General features: G+C 43.7%; 2 protein-coding genes and 1 pseudogene across 2 annotated transcripts; 1 reads left to right on the forward strand and 2 right to left on the reverse strand.

Annotated features, from left to right (window-relative positions):
* Positions 1-147: 147 nt before the first annotated feature.
* Positions 148-1785, forward strand: LOC148844184 (pentatricopeptide repeat-containing protein At2g29760, chloroplastic pseudogene; annotated as a pseudogene).
* Positions 1786-8331: 6546 nt separating this feature from the next.
* Positions 8332-10006, reverse strand: LOC148844185 (F-box protein At5g07610-like). Its single transcript, XM_088957152.1, has one exon. The coding sequence runs from the start codon at positions 9571-9573 to the stop codon at positions 8368-8370; it is 1206 nt and encodes a 401-aa protein (XP_088813278.1). The 5' UTR covers positions 9574-10006; the 3' UTR covers positions 8332-8367.
* Positions 10007-12867: 2861 nt separating this feature from the next.
* Positions 12868-13614, reverse strand: LOC148844186 (F-box protein At5g07610-like). The gene has a single exon (XM_088959515.1). The coding sequence runs from the start codon at positions 13612-13614 to the stop codon at positions 12868-12870; it is 747 nt and encodes a 248-aa protein (XP_088815641.1).
* Positions 13615-14257: the final 643 nt, after the last annotated feature.

A 14257-nucleotide genomic window follows, 5' to 3' on the forward strand; every position in this document is an offset into this window, starting at 1 on the left:
GCCCTGATCTGAAATTATTTCTAATGGCTACTAGAAATGCATTACATTTCTTCCCTCCTTTCTTTTCGCCGACCATTCACAGCCCTTATCCTCAAATTCAAGTTTTCAAGCCACCAAACCATCTCTCTACTTCAATCCTGCAAATCCATGAAGGAAATGAAAGAAATCCACGCTCATATCCTCCGTACAAATCAAATCACAGACACATTTGTCGCTACTAAGATGATAGAGTATTGTGTGATGTCTGCTCGAAATATGGATTACGCTCTTCGTGTTTTTGATTGTATTGATCGACCTAATGCATACACATGGACGACCATTATCAGGGGTTTCATGGAGATCAAAATTCCCGAGAAAGCTATCGAATTCTATGGTTTAATGAGAGCGCAAGGTGTTGAGCCCAATAAATTCACCTTCGTATTTGTTCTCAAGGCTTACTCTTTAATACCCAGTTACCAGGAAGGCAGAACTGTTCATGGAAAACTCCTGAGGCTTGGACTTTGTTCTGACGTATTTCTTCATAATGCACTAATTCACATGTACTCAAAATGTGGAGATGTCAAGGCAGCATATTGTCTATTCGAAGAAGTCCCTGCTTACAATGTGGTTAACTGGAATACGATGATAAATGCTTGCTTTTCCTGTGGTGATATTGAGAATGCAAGGAGATTGTTCAATGAAATGCCAGAGAGGAATGTTGAGTCATGGAATGCATTCATTAGTGGATATTCAAAGTGTGGGCAGATCAGTGTTGCAAGATCATTGTTTGATGATATGCCTAATAGAGACTTAGTTTCATGGAGCACAATGATTTCGAGCTATGCCCAGAGTAGAAGGGCTATGGAGGCCTTGGATCTTTTCAAAGAAATGCAGCTTGCTGGTGTTAGACCTGATAGTGTTACAATGGTGAGTGTTCTCTCGGCTTGTTCTCAGGTTGGGGCACTAGACATGGGTAGATGGATCCATGCCTATGTCAGGAAGAATAAACTGATTAATGATGTTTTCTTGGGTACTTCTCTTGTAGACATGTATGCAAAGTGTGGATGCATTGACATAGCCCTTGAAGTCTTTAATGGCATGCCACATAAGAACGTATGTTCTTGGAATGCTATATTATGTGGACTAGCCATGCATGGTTATGGAAATGATGTATTAACACTATTCAAACAGATGGAACTTGCTAATGTAAGACCCAATGACATAACATTTGTAGGGATTCTGTCTGCTTGCAGTCATGTGGGTTTGGTGGATGAGGGTCGTAGGCAATTCAACCGCATGGTCAAGGAGTTCAACATTGTACCAAAAATTGAACATTATGGCTGTATGATAGATATTCTTGGTCGAGCAGGTCTCATCAATGAAGCTAAATACTTAATTAAAAATATGCCAATGGAGCCAAATATCATTATCTGGGGATCTTTTCTTACTGCTTGCAGGATCTGTGGTGATACTAGTGCTTGCAATGATGTAATTAAGCATCTGGAAGAAATAGAACCAGGAGATGGAGGGTGCTATGTACTCTTGTCGAACATATATACATCTGGGAAACAGTGGGGTGAAGCTGAGAAGATGAGGAAGATGATTAGAAATATGGGGATAGAGAAAAGGATGCCAGGGTGCAGCTCTATTGAGGTGAATAGTTTAGTACATGAGTTTCTTGTGGAGGACAAGTCACATCCGCAGTGGAGAGAGATCTATGAGGCTATAGATAGGTTAAGCACAAATCTTGAAGCCGAAGGTTATGTGCCAAATCCCTCCTTGGTCTTGTATAATATAGATGAATAACATTCCTAACCAACCAAAAGAAGCAAGAAATGAGAATGAGACAAGTTGCACCAACTTCTCTCAAACAAACTTACCTCAAAATAGATAGAAAAAGTTAACCCTGAGGGGAAAGCGGGTGTTTTTGATGCAACAAGTTTGTTTTTCTTTAATAGAAAGTATATTTCTTTCATACATTATAATTTTACTGAATTGCTGCCATGCACTGTGCAACACTTAGTATTGGCCTCACATCAGTACCCTCTTCAAGCCGATTTAGGCCCATATTGTGTGCTTTCAGAAGGGCCAGTGGCTCTGCTTTGACTGTATAGCGCTGGTTCTGAAGACTGCCACAATCTCCACATCCTGGAAGTCTTTGAGTTTCCAGTCATCAAGTTCTTATTTCATTTCTTTTCAAAGTTATCATAAGGATCATTTTGTAAATTGTAGGCCATCTTTTTCTTGACTAAAACAATTTCTTTTTCTTTTCTTGTCCTTGTGTTATCCTTTTTTCTTTTTCTGAGAGAAAGACACACCATACAGTAACATGCATGTTTCCTTTTTGATAGATAAAGGTAATTGTATCAATTAAAATAAAAACAGAGTATGCATCATTCAACTCCCCACAAAGAGGCACGAGGTGCAGCCTCTAAACTACATCATAAAGCTTACAAGTGAGCCCAAAAGAGCTGATTCCTATGTATTACTTGTTTGGCTAGGAAATCTGCCAGCCCATTTGCCAATCTTCTTTCCTATTAAACTGCGACTGAAATATTTAACATTAGCCACTTAAATCTTCTCAATGCCCCCCTGTAGGGCCAGTCTGCCATCTCTGGTTCTTTTGGCCAACCAATAACCAACTTGGAGTCACCTTCAACCATAATCGGTTTCTGCTGCCTAGATGTTGGAACATGTTTCTGAATATTTATTTATTCTTATAGGACACACCTCATTAAAGAGTTGGTAATTATGATGCTGAATTTGTTTTCTAGGAAAATCACTGTCATGAATATTTTTCTGTCACACAAACTAGATATTAATTTAGTCATGGTTTACTCTGAGCTATTTTGTTAACTGTTTAGGTTGTACTGTGGCTACTGTCGTTATAGTTTGCCTTGAGCCTAGGTTTTCTTGTTCAGTCTTTTTGAATCTTCTAGGAGCTAAGAAGGGTTTGGAAGAGACCCTCAAATTATGTGGTCATCTGGTCGGTGTCTATAGATGAGAAATTTTGATATCTTTCCATTACTCACTTAGAAAAAAGGAAAATAAGTACTGTAAATAAGATGATACGTGCATGCATGCAGCAGCCGAAGACCCGGTCAAAGTGGATAGCAGCAGAAGACCCGGTCATGTTAGCTCTTAGTTGGGATAAGCCTTATCCATTCAGTTTTAATTCTGTTAGAATAGATAAGTCTTCAATTCTGCTCCTAGATAAGTGCATTCTGTTTCCTAGATAAGTGCATTAGATAAGTCTTCAATTTCTGTTCCTAGATAAGTGCATTCTGTTTCCTAGATAAGTGCATTCTGTTTTTTTGTTGATAAGCTCCTAAGATTAAGGGGCAGTAGTTCTTATTTCTACTTCCAGTTTGTAGCACCATAAGGCTATAAATATAGCCTGAATGAATGGAGTTGGCATTGGCTTTTCTACAAACAAACTCTCTCTCTCTCTCTTCTCCTTATTCTAGATCCTTCTCCCTCTTGTTAGATAACTTGAGCGTATCATTGGTATCAGAGCTGGTTCGACCATGGACACCCGTGGAAAGACGAACGCGGAGTTCCGCAATGAGGTCAATGAAACCTTAGCACGACATGAGTCGAGCTTCGACCAAATGAACACTGTCTTGCAAGCAGTGTTAACTGAACTCCAAGCCCTTCGAGCCTCACGAACCACTCCCAATACCACTCCCGAGACCAACCCCTTCGCCCATGAAGAATCCTCACAGCCCCATACTTCCCGTTCAAGCTCCACCCATGACCACCCTCATCAACACGTCAAGCTGTCATTCCCAAAATTTAATGGGGATGATCCGAGCGGATGGATTTACAAGGCGGAGCAGTATTTTGAATTTCAAAATATTGTTCCGGACCAACAGGTGCAGCTAGCTTCCTTCCATTTGGAAGGCATCGCCTTATAGTGGCACAGGTGGTTGACCAAGCATCGTGGACCGCTCACATGGGAAGAACTCTCCAAAGCGGTGTTACAACGGTTCGGCCCCACCGACTACGAGGACCCATCAGAGGCATTAACCTGCCTAAAGCAAACCACCACTGTGACGGCTTATCAAGAAGCCTTCGAGAGGCTCTCTCACCAAGTTGACGGCCTGTCCGAGAGCTTTCTCATTGGCTGTTTCATTACAGGACTTCGTGATGACGTTCGTTTAGATGTGAAGATCAAGCAGCCTCGAACTTTGATAGAGGCGATTGGAGTGGCCCGGTTAATTGAGGAACGAAATCACTTACAGCGGAGAGCTAGCCAACCGATTCGATCCCCATCAGCCATGACAACCCAGAAGGTGTCGCCCAACCCCATGGCCGGTGTACTTGGGCCTCCACCAAGCTCGCGCGCGAACCAGGTTTCCAGTGCTCCTTCCTCAACATTCCGGCGACTCACCAACCAGGAGGCGCGAGAACGTCGTGAGAAGGGGCTGTGTTACTACTTTGATGAGAAGTTCACCTCCGGCCACCGTTGTGCACGTCCACAACTGTTCATGATTGAGGATCCGGAACCGGCGGACGCGGAGACTGTCGAATCAAAGGAGGAAAACCAAGAAGCCATCCCTGAAATCTCCTTCCACGCTATTGTAGGAGTTGAGCACCCGCAAACCATACGTGTTCTTGGGAAACTGAAAAACAAGAACGTGACCGTATTAATTGATGGCGGCAGCACCCACAACTTCATTGACCAAGCCATCGTCTCCAAGCTCGGGTTGCCAGTGAACCGAGACAAGAAATTTCAAGTTATGGTGGCCAACCGTGAAAAGATCGAGTGTATGGGGCAGTGCCGATCTCTCACCCTCGCCATTCAAGGACACCCCGTTACCGCTGACTATTATGTTCTTCCCGTCGCAGCATGCCAGTTGGTGTTGGGAGTACAGTGGCTAGAGACGCTTGGACCCGTCGAGATGGATTACAAACAACTAACCTTGACGTTCAAAAAGGAGGGACTCTCTTGCACCTTCCAAGGATTGGGACGAGCCAGCATCGAAGCCTTAACCAACAAGGAATGCAATGGGTTACAAGGTACGGGATTTTTTTTTCAAATAGTTCCTTCACATAGCAGCGGCCAACCAGGTTTTCTTCCACCCGAGATGGACCACCTTCTCACCGAATTTTCCCATGTGTTTGAGCCGCCCACAAGCCTGCCTCCTAAACGACCACATGACCACCGGATTGCATTGCTTCCCGACAAAGGACCGGTGAGTGTGAGGCCATATCGATACCCGTATTACCAGAAGACCGAAATAGAGAAGATGGTGAAGGAGCTTTTGCAGACAGGGCTGATAAGACCAAGCAATAGCCCATTCTCATCGCCGGTTTTGCTAGTGAAAAAGGCTGATGGAGCTTGGCGGTTTTGCGTGGATTACCGAGCACTGAACGAAATCACTATTAAAAACAAGTATCCCATTCCCGTGATTGATGAATTATTAGATGAGCTCTACGGTACCAAATTTTACTCCAAACTAGATCTACGGTCGGGATATCATCAGATTCGAGTGCAAGAAGAAGACGTTCCTAAAACGGCTTTCCGAACACATGAAGGGCATTACGAGTTCTTAGTGATGCCGTTCGGCTTGACGAATGCACCTGCAACTTTTCAAAGCCTCATGAATGACCTCTTCCGCCCATACCTCCGGAAATTTATTTTGGTCTTCTTCGACGACATTCTGGTTTATTCTAAATTATGGGAAGACCACCTATCTCATTTGAGAGTTGTTCTAACTGTATTATCCTCTAACAAATTATTTGCAAAAATGTCAAAATGTCAATTTGGGGTTTCGCAGGTCGAGTACTTGGGTCATGTGATTTCAGAACAAGGCGTGTCCGTTGATCCAGCCAAAATACAAGCTGTTCTCGCATGGCCTACACCGACATCAGCAAAGGGGGTCCGTGGCTTCCTCGGGTTAGCAGGATATTACCGGAAGTTCATCCGCGACTTCGGAAGCATTGCAGCTCCCTTAACCCAACTGTTGACCAAAGGGGGATTTCAATGGAACGAGGCAGCAGAGCTGGCCTTTCAGCAATTGAAGAAGGCACTCACTTCACCGCCAATCCTACGTCTACCAGATTTCTCCCAACGGTTTGTGATTGAATGCGATGCGAGTGGAACCGGGATTGGCGCCTTCCTCATCTAGCAAAACCGACCGGTGGCCTATTTCAGTGAAGCATTGAAAGGTTCAGCCTTGGCATTATCCACCTATGAGAAGGAGATGTTAGCTATTGTCAAAGCCGTTAAGAAATGGCGCCCATATCTGCTTGGGAAACCATTCACAGTCCGCACCGACCAAAAAAGTCTTAAATATTTACTCGAGCAGAGGATAACCACACCGGCACAAACGCGGTGGCTGCCAAAGATACTGGGCTACGACTATGAGATCGAGTATAAAAAAGGGGTTGAGAACCAAGGTGCGGATTCCTTGTCACGTATGGCTGAATTTCAGTTTCTTTCCATCTCTATACCACACGCAGACTGGTGGTCGACGCTACAAGAAGAGGTCAAACAAGACACCTTTTATGGGGAATTGATGAAAAAGCGACCCTCCCACAAGTTGCTTCAACGGGATGGGGTATGGTTCAAGGGGGACAAGATTTATTTGAGCCCCACCTCCACCTTGATTTCAAAGGTGGTGGCGGACTGCCACTCATCCCCTGTAGGGGGACACTTTGGGTTTCACAAGACCCTCTCTCGCATCAAGCACAGCTTCCTTTGGCCTCACATGCGTCGGACGGTGAAGGAGTTCTTGCAACAATGTGACGTATGTCAGCGCTTCAAAACAGATTGCATGAGACCAACGGGATTGCTTCAGCCATTACCAATTCCTACTCAAATGTGGATAGACATCTCCATGGACTTCATCGAAGGATTGCCTTCCTCCAATGGGTACACGGTTATCATGGTAATTGTGGATCGGTTGACAAAATATGCCCACTTCATTCCCTTAAAACACCCATTCACTGCCACCATAGTCGCGAAGGCATTTGTTGCCAACGCTGTCCGCCTACACGGAGTACCAGCATCCATTGTTAGCAACCGTGACAAGGTATTCATCAGCTCATTCTGGCAGACACTTTTTCAGATGCATGGGACGAAATTGTGTATGAGCTCCAGTTACCACCCCCAAACCGATGGGCAAACCGAAGTTGTTAACCGGACGTTGGAGCAATATCTACGGTGCTTTGCAGGTGACCAGCTGCGAAAATGGGTAGAGTGGGTTCCTTGGGCAGAATACAGCTACAACACCTCCACTCACTCTTCCACCAAAATGACACCCTTCGAAGCAGTCTACGGAATCCCACCCCCTAGTCTCCTGACCTATGTACCGGGTACAGCTCGAGTAGGGGCAGTTGACGAATACTTGCGTGACCGGGACATCATCCTACGCGAGCTACAACATAACCTCCAGGTAGCCCGGAACCGGATGAAATGTCAAGCGGACCAGCACCGACGAGAAGTCTCGTTCGTAGCAGGTGACTTCGTGTATGTGAAGCTACAGCCTTACCGGCAGACCTCGGTGGCGTTTCGGCGTTCCATGAAGCTCGCCCCACGTTATTTTGGGCCGTACCCAATCATTGAGAAGATTGGTCCAGTAGCCTACCGCTTAGCCTTGCCCCCCGGCTCTCAAATCCACAATGTGTTTCATGTCAGTTTGCTGCGGAAGCACTTGGGACCCATCACCCCTACTTCCACTCAGCTTCCTCCAATCTCGGATACTTCGACCATCCTACCCCAACCGGAAGCAATCCTGGATCGCCGTATTATTCACAAGGGCAAATACTGCCCAAAATCCGAAGTCTTGGTCAAATGGATTGGGGCGCCAGCTGAGGATGCAACCTGGGAGAATGAATGGCGCTTCAGAAAAGCTTATCCCGACTTCCTTGCGGACAAGGGTCCTTCAGGGGGGGAGGAGAATGATACGTGCATGCATGCAGCAGCCGAAGACCCGGTCAAAGTGGATAGCAGCAGAAGACCTGGTCATGTTAGCTCTTAGTTGGGATAAGCCTTATCCATTCAGTTTTAATTCTGTTAGAATAGATAAGTCTTCAATTCTGCTCCTAGATAAGTGCATTCTGTTTCCTAGATAAGTGCATTAGATAAGTCTTCAATTTCTGTTCCTAGATAAGTGCATTCTGTTTCCTAGATAAGTGCATTCTGTTTTTTTGTTGATAAGCTCCTAAGATTAAGGGGCAGTAGTTCCTATTTCTACTCCCAGTTTGTAGCACCATAAGGCTATAAATATAGCCTGAATGAATGGAGTTGGCATTGGCTTTTCTTCAAACAAACTCTCTCTCTCTCTCTTCTCCTTATTCTAGATCCTTCTCCCTCTTGTTAGATAACTTAAGCGTATCATAAGATAGATCATAACACAGTAAAACACTAACTTATGGATATCAAACGCAAGAGAGGGTCTCAACATACGGATACGAATCTGATCCATCATATGCCAACAAGTCCCCCAACGTGGGTGATAGATCATGAAGCTTCTTGTAGGTATTGTCCTGAACATTATACAAAATGACCTCATCAATTATGCGTAGCACCATGCAGGACTCCTCTTCTCTTCCCCGAACAAGACACAGTATAGAGAATGCATAAGAGATGAAGGATTCTCCCTCCAGGACCATATTTGGATAAATGATTGTGAATGCATCAAGTTCCACTCTGTATTTGACAAGCCATTGGGAGTAATCTCTCTCCATCTCAAACACATCAAAATGTGTAGTACAAGGAGCATTATATCCATCCATTTCAATGAGGTGCAGATGGCCTTGGGACTCCCCAAAGTACCTACATCTCTTTGTATCCCACTTCTCGGGTAGTGGAGGCATTGGCATTGTCTGCAAGCATTCCTGATCAACGTTGAAGTACAGGGAAGCTTCTCCAAAGCTGTACCAGTTGATTGCTCCATTCCAGAAAACCGCCTTGTCAAATTCCAAACCAAGTGGCGCACTGAAAGATCCTTTAGAGAGTCTCCATGGGCCAGTCTCTGAAGTGTATATCTCTATTTGATAGCTCTCACTGTTTGTATCAGATTTAGAAACGCAGACAGCTTTGTAGTGAGGTGATTTCTGTGGATCAAAAGCTAAGTGTATGCAAAACACACTAATGCCCTTGGGTTGGGGAAGCGTGGTGTATTGCTTGGTCACAGGGTTATAGATGTAATAATTGTGCTTACCTCTGTTCCGTCTGAAGCTTCTGCAACAAAGGAGACCATTGCAAGATTGCTTGAGATCAATAGCTTCATGGTCGTCAGAAAACATGAGAAACTTGAATGGGGCCATAGTCGGTTTCCCATCAAGGGAAATGAAATCAAAATTTGGTTTTTCTGGTGGTAAGGATATTAAGGATATTCTCAAGAACAATCCAGAGACAGAACTTGGATTCCGGAGGCAGTGGTTGTGAGTGAACCGTGGATTGGATATTAGAGAGAGCCATTGCTTGGACACAGACTTGAATCTAACAAGGGATTTTACTGGGAGGCGCAGGAGTATCTCAGACAAGAGGTCGTTGCTGTTTGTGATTACGGCTGATGAGTGCTGTGCTCCAGTGCTGCTGGAATTCTGATCACCAGTCCGGCGGAGCTTACAAGAAATCATCCTTGAAACCTTTCTGTTATGAGAAGCCTCAAACTCAAGCTCAATTTATGGTTAATACATTGTGGGGTGTGCATAGCAAGCTTTGACAGTGGAGAAGAGGTCCTGGTGTATGCTGCAAGCTTTGACTTTGAGTTGATAAAGGATTGAAGGTACATAACTAAATATTAAACTATGACAATAGTGCTATGGACTGGGCTTGGATTAATCCGGGGTAAGCCCAATCCAGCCCAAACCAAGCTGCTGGATTATTAATTGATTAAGGAACCCATCAGGCAGAAGGTAGCATATAAACTGGCCTAACTTGCAAACCAAGCAAATGGCATGTGGATATAATATAGTGTACTAGATCTGAATTGCATGTTGATGATCAAATTGTGTACATGTTGCACCCATGTTGATGAAGGTACAAATTAAAAGGGTCGTTGGGGTGGGCATTTCGAACCATTTCTACCTGAAACAACGTTTTGGGCTGAGCAATACAAGTTGGTGAGAAATACAATTAGGAGGGCAATGTTTACAATCATAGATAATTTCTGCTTAGATCACGAGTCCCCAAGAATGGATGCCAAGGTTGTGCAAATTTGCACTCCTGTCTGGTTTTGCTCGCCTTTGGTAAGGTGTTAATATACATTGTAAATCGATGTAAAACTCTGTTCAAGTTATTACAACCATAATTGATGTAATGTTATCATTGGTTCTTTGGATGTTTCTCACCAGAGATTTGAAGACGATACAATGACCACTGTGTCTGTCTTCCCTGTCGTCGGAAACCAAGGTACATTCAGTAATCCTACCTAAAAAAACATTTCAAAACTTTGTCGGAACTGTGTCCATATCAGCTATGAACGCTGATTCTCTTTCTTTTGCCTCAAGTAACATCTCTAATGCCATAGATAATCTCCATACCCATGGATAATCTCTGGTTAATATCATTGGCAATGGCCCTGCAGCTCACGCTACTGCCATCTATGCCTCTCGAGCTGTGCTCAAACCCATCCTCTTCAAAGGATGGATGGCCAACAACATATCACCTGGAGGTCAGGCCACTACCACCTCTGGTGCCGAGAACTTCCTCCGTTTCCTTGAAGGGAGGTCATGGATTGCTGTTGAAACCAATCCCTTCGATTCGACATGGAAATCTTCAATGAAACTTGGAAGAAGGTTGGTTTCTCTACCAATCCTTTCAAGGTTTTCACTGACTCTAAGGCCGTCTTCGCCAATTCTATTATCAGCATCACCGGTGCCGTCGCTAAGCGATTGAAGTTTCCCGATCCAGTGATGGAGAAGGGTGGTTTTGAAATCATGGGATATCAGCTTGAACTAATTAAAAGCAGACTACCCTGTTGCAGGGTCAAGCTGGGGGAGACATAGATGACAACGACCAATGGTCATTGCATCTGTTTTTCCTTTTTACTTTCATTCATGGTATATCAACCAAACACATGTAAAAATTGTATTGTCCATTTACCTTGTTGTAACCAAATTGGATGAATGTAAATGGCACAATGATCCGGTCCCCATTTTACACTCTCCTAAATCGGTGGTGACATAATTCCAGGTGTGAAAGTGTATGCACACTGCAGACAAGTACAGTCTTAGCCACTAAGCTATGTTTGGTGTGAAAGAGAAGGTAAGGAAACCCATACAAGATTTGTAAAGGTTTCTCTACCTTTCCATTCCTTTACCTACTTTTTCCTTCAAACCAAACACAGCCTAATGAATGATTTATCTTTAATGATACCACATACACTTAGGCTCACTTGTATTTGTATTGATTGTTTCTCAATGAAACTCAATTGACGCCTATTTTAAAACAAAGCCTTGAGCTACCTTCAGTTGGAGCTCTATGGTGTTAACTTTTCCAACACCACCAGCCCAGTAATTGTGAATCCGGATCTGCTCCCCAAACCAACCCTACAGCACATTGCAGCCATGTATTGAAAATATCTCCCTATGAATGATTACATACTTAGTACAGGAGATGTTCTCAATGTAAGGCTGTAATGTGTTGTGGGGTTGGGCTGGGGAGTGCTTTGTGGGAAGCATATCCGAGTTCTGGTGGTTATGTTTTCAAGAATTCATATATCCATAATTGCAAACCACCATCTAATACTAGTATTGTGGGTTTTTGAATAGGGGTATACGGGGTCTTGGGACAGGTAAATTCAATAGGGTCCTAACCTTTGGCATTATTTTATACGCTCTCATGGAACCCAGATTCTCATGCTTGCCAGCCCGAGACTTCACCATTACATCAAGTAATGGCCCCTATGTTTAGATAATGACTGATAGCCCAGACATTAGTCACATTCCTAAGTAGACACTCAATGTGTGTGTTGACGCCTATCCCACAACTGTGCTATTTATTTGGCAATCCAGGGAGAAACAAGATATATCGTTCATAATATATAGTATTGTTGTCAACTAAGATGTTAATAAAAGTAAATATTCGAGAAAGGAAGCATAGGGTTTTCAAAATTTTTCATTAAATCCATGGTGTGCTTTTCTTCACTCTTTCTTCCTTCTTTTAAAAAGACAAAATTATTCTCAATAAGACCATCCTTTCCACTATCGGTCACATAAGTATTAGAAGCTTAACTTCCTGGCCCGCTTTTAGATGGGTTGGGCTTCCACTGAGCCCAGCAGATTTAACGCCTAATATATATTATATACAAATCAAAATGGGCAGATCCTGGTTTGTGCTGATCCAATCCAACCCTTCCACTTCCAAGTTCCAACCAGCGATATTATTTTGCACATAATATTTTACTCCAACTTCTTTTGGTGTAAAGCATATCTAATTAGGCCCATTTATCTATTCCCTCCTGAGTCTGGCCCGAAATGTACCAAACCTGGCCTGGTATTTGCAGCCTGTAAAATTGATAATTTGATTCCAAGGGTCTTGTCCATGTTGTAGGCTTTGATAATTTGATTTCACCCTCCTTGGAGGAATGATAATGGGCCAGGCTTACTTAAATTTAGCCAGGTAAGCCTAGCCCAACCCAAATATCGAAGCAGTAAATTGTGATCAAACATCAAAGCAAAAGGGATTTGGATATTTCAAAAGTGGATTGGATTCCACTAAGTCCAGCAATGCAAATCACAAGATATTAGTGGAAACCATGTGTTCAGTTCAGGATTAAAGCGATTTGCTTTCTGGGATTCCTTAGCAAATTGCAGGCACTCAGAGAAACTCAACCAGCAGATAATATATGAAAACAGTCAAAATGGAAATGGATAAAAGAATATATTTAAAGCGAGGAGGATCTGAATCTGAATATGAAACACAGATGATCAAACAACAGACATGGTCTCCATATATTGATGCGCAGAATACCAGAAATATTTTATCCTACTAGTGATACTTTGATGATTAACATTTAACCTCGTTAAACAAGCACTCCTACCAGGAATGTTAATTCGATTAACAGTTAAACTCGTGAATCTCTGTTTCTTAAGATCATAACTGTAGATGCTATCGGGTACATACATCACAAGCGATGACTGCTCTTCTTCTTCCTCTCCCTGAACAAGATGCAGTATAGAGACGCACTTATGGCGTCTATTGAGATTGACTCTGTATTTCAAAAACCACCCGGAGTAGTCCTTTTCTATCTCAAACACATCTAGGCACCTAACCTGAGAATCATCACCATCACCATCACCATGGATAGGCTGCTCAGAACTGGTCACTATAAGATGTAAATGGTTCCGGGACTCCCCAAAGTAGAGATACTCCCCCTTTCTCGACCCTTGAGGCATGGTGGGCGTCTCTATCAAACACTCTCGATCAACATCAAAACACAGTAAAGTGTCCGGCCGGCAAATCCAGTGCATTGCACCGTTCCAGAAGACGCCGGGACCAAAACCCATACCATCTGAAGTGAAGGGCTCTCCGGAGAGTCTCCACTGCCTTGTCTCCGACGAGTACATCTCAATCTGCCAGCCATCACCCTCAGAAGATTCAGAGCCAATAATAAACACAACTTTGTAGTGAGCAGATCTGCGGGGGTCAAAGGCTACGCTTACAGAAAACGCCATTTTATGACTGGGCTGGGGTGGAAGTAGTCTAAACTGATTCATGGCTGGGTTATAGATGTAGTAGGAGTCCTTGCAACATAGAAAGAGACCATTGCAAGAATGCTCAACTTCAATCCCCAGAACAGAAGAGAAATCCATCAAGGGGGTGGAAGTAGGATTGTTGCTGTTAAACGGAACAAATTCTAGTCCAGAGGCTTTCGAGGTTCCAAAAAGAGCAGTCCCGAGATAGAGGTGGGGTGTCGACGGAAGAATTCAGAAATGAAAAGGGGGTCGGAGATGAGAGAGTGCCATCGTTTGGAGACAGGCTTGGCTCGAAGAACATCTGTCATGGGCAGACGTGAAAGGATATCAGTCATGAGGTCCTGACTATCGGAAACCATATCCCAGGATAAGGGCTGCTGCTGTTGAGGTTCGACTGGTTCTTGGTTGTCGGCAATGGGGTCGTCGTCCCTGGTAAGCATAGCTGAGAAAGAGTGCGGAGGCGGTTCTAAACCTCATCGTCGTCGGAGCTTGGGTAATAATTGCAGCACCTTTTGAAGCAAGCCATGAATCCTTCCTTAATTCTTTTGTTTTAATGGTGAAGGTGCATTACAAGGGGTAGAGTTAGTACAAGAGCTTCTGTTCTGTGTTCTGCTTCAAAGAA

This window comes from Nelumbo lutea, chromosome 8, assembly GCF_056320005.1.
Source record: "Nelumbo lutea isolate HS-2025 chromosome 8, American lotus-T2T, whole genome shotgun sequence".
NCBI classification, from domain to species: Eukaryota; Viridiplantae; Streptophyta; class Magnoliopsida; order Proteales; family Nelumbonaceae; genus Nelumbo; species Nelumbo lutea.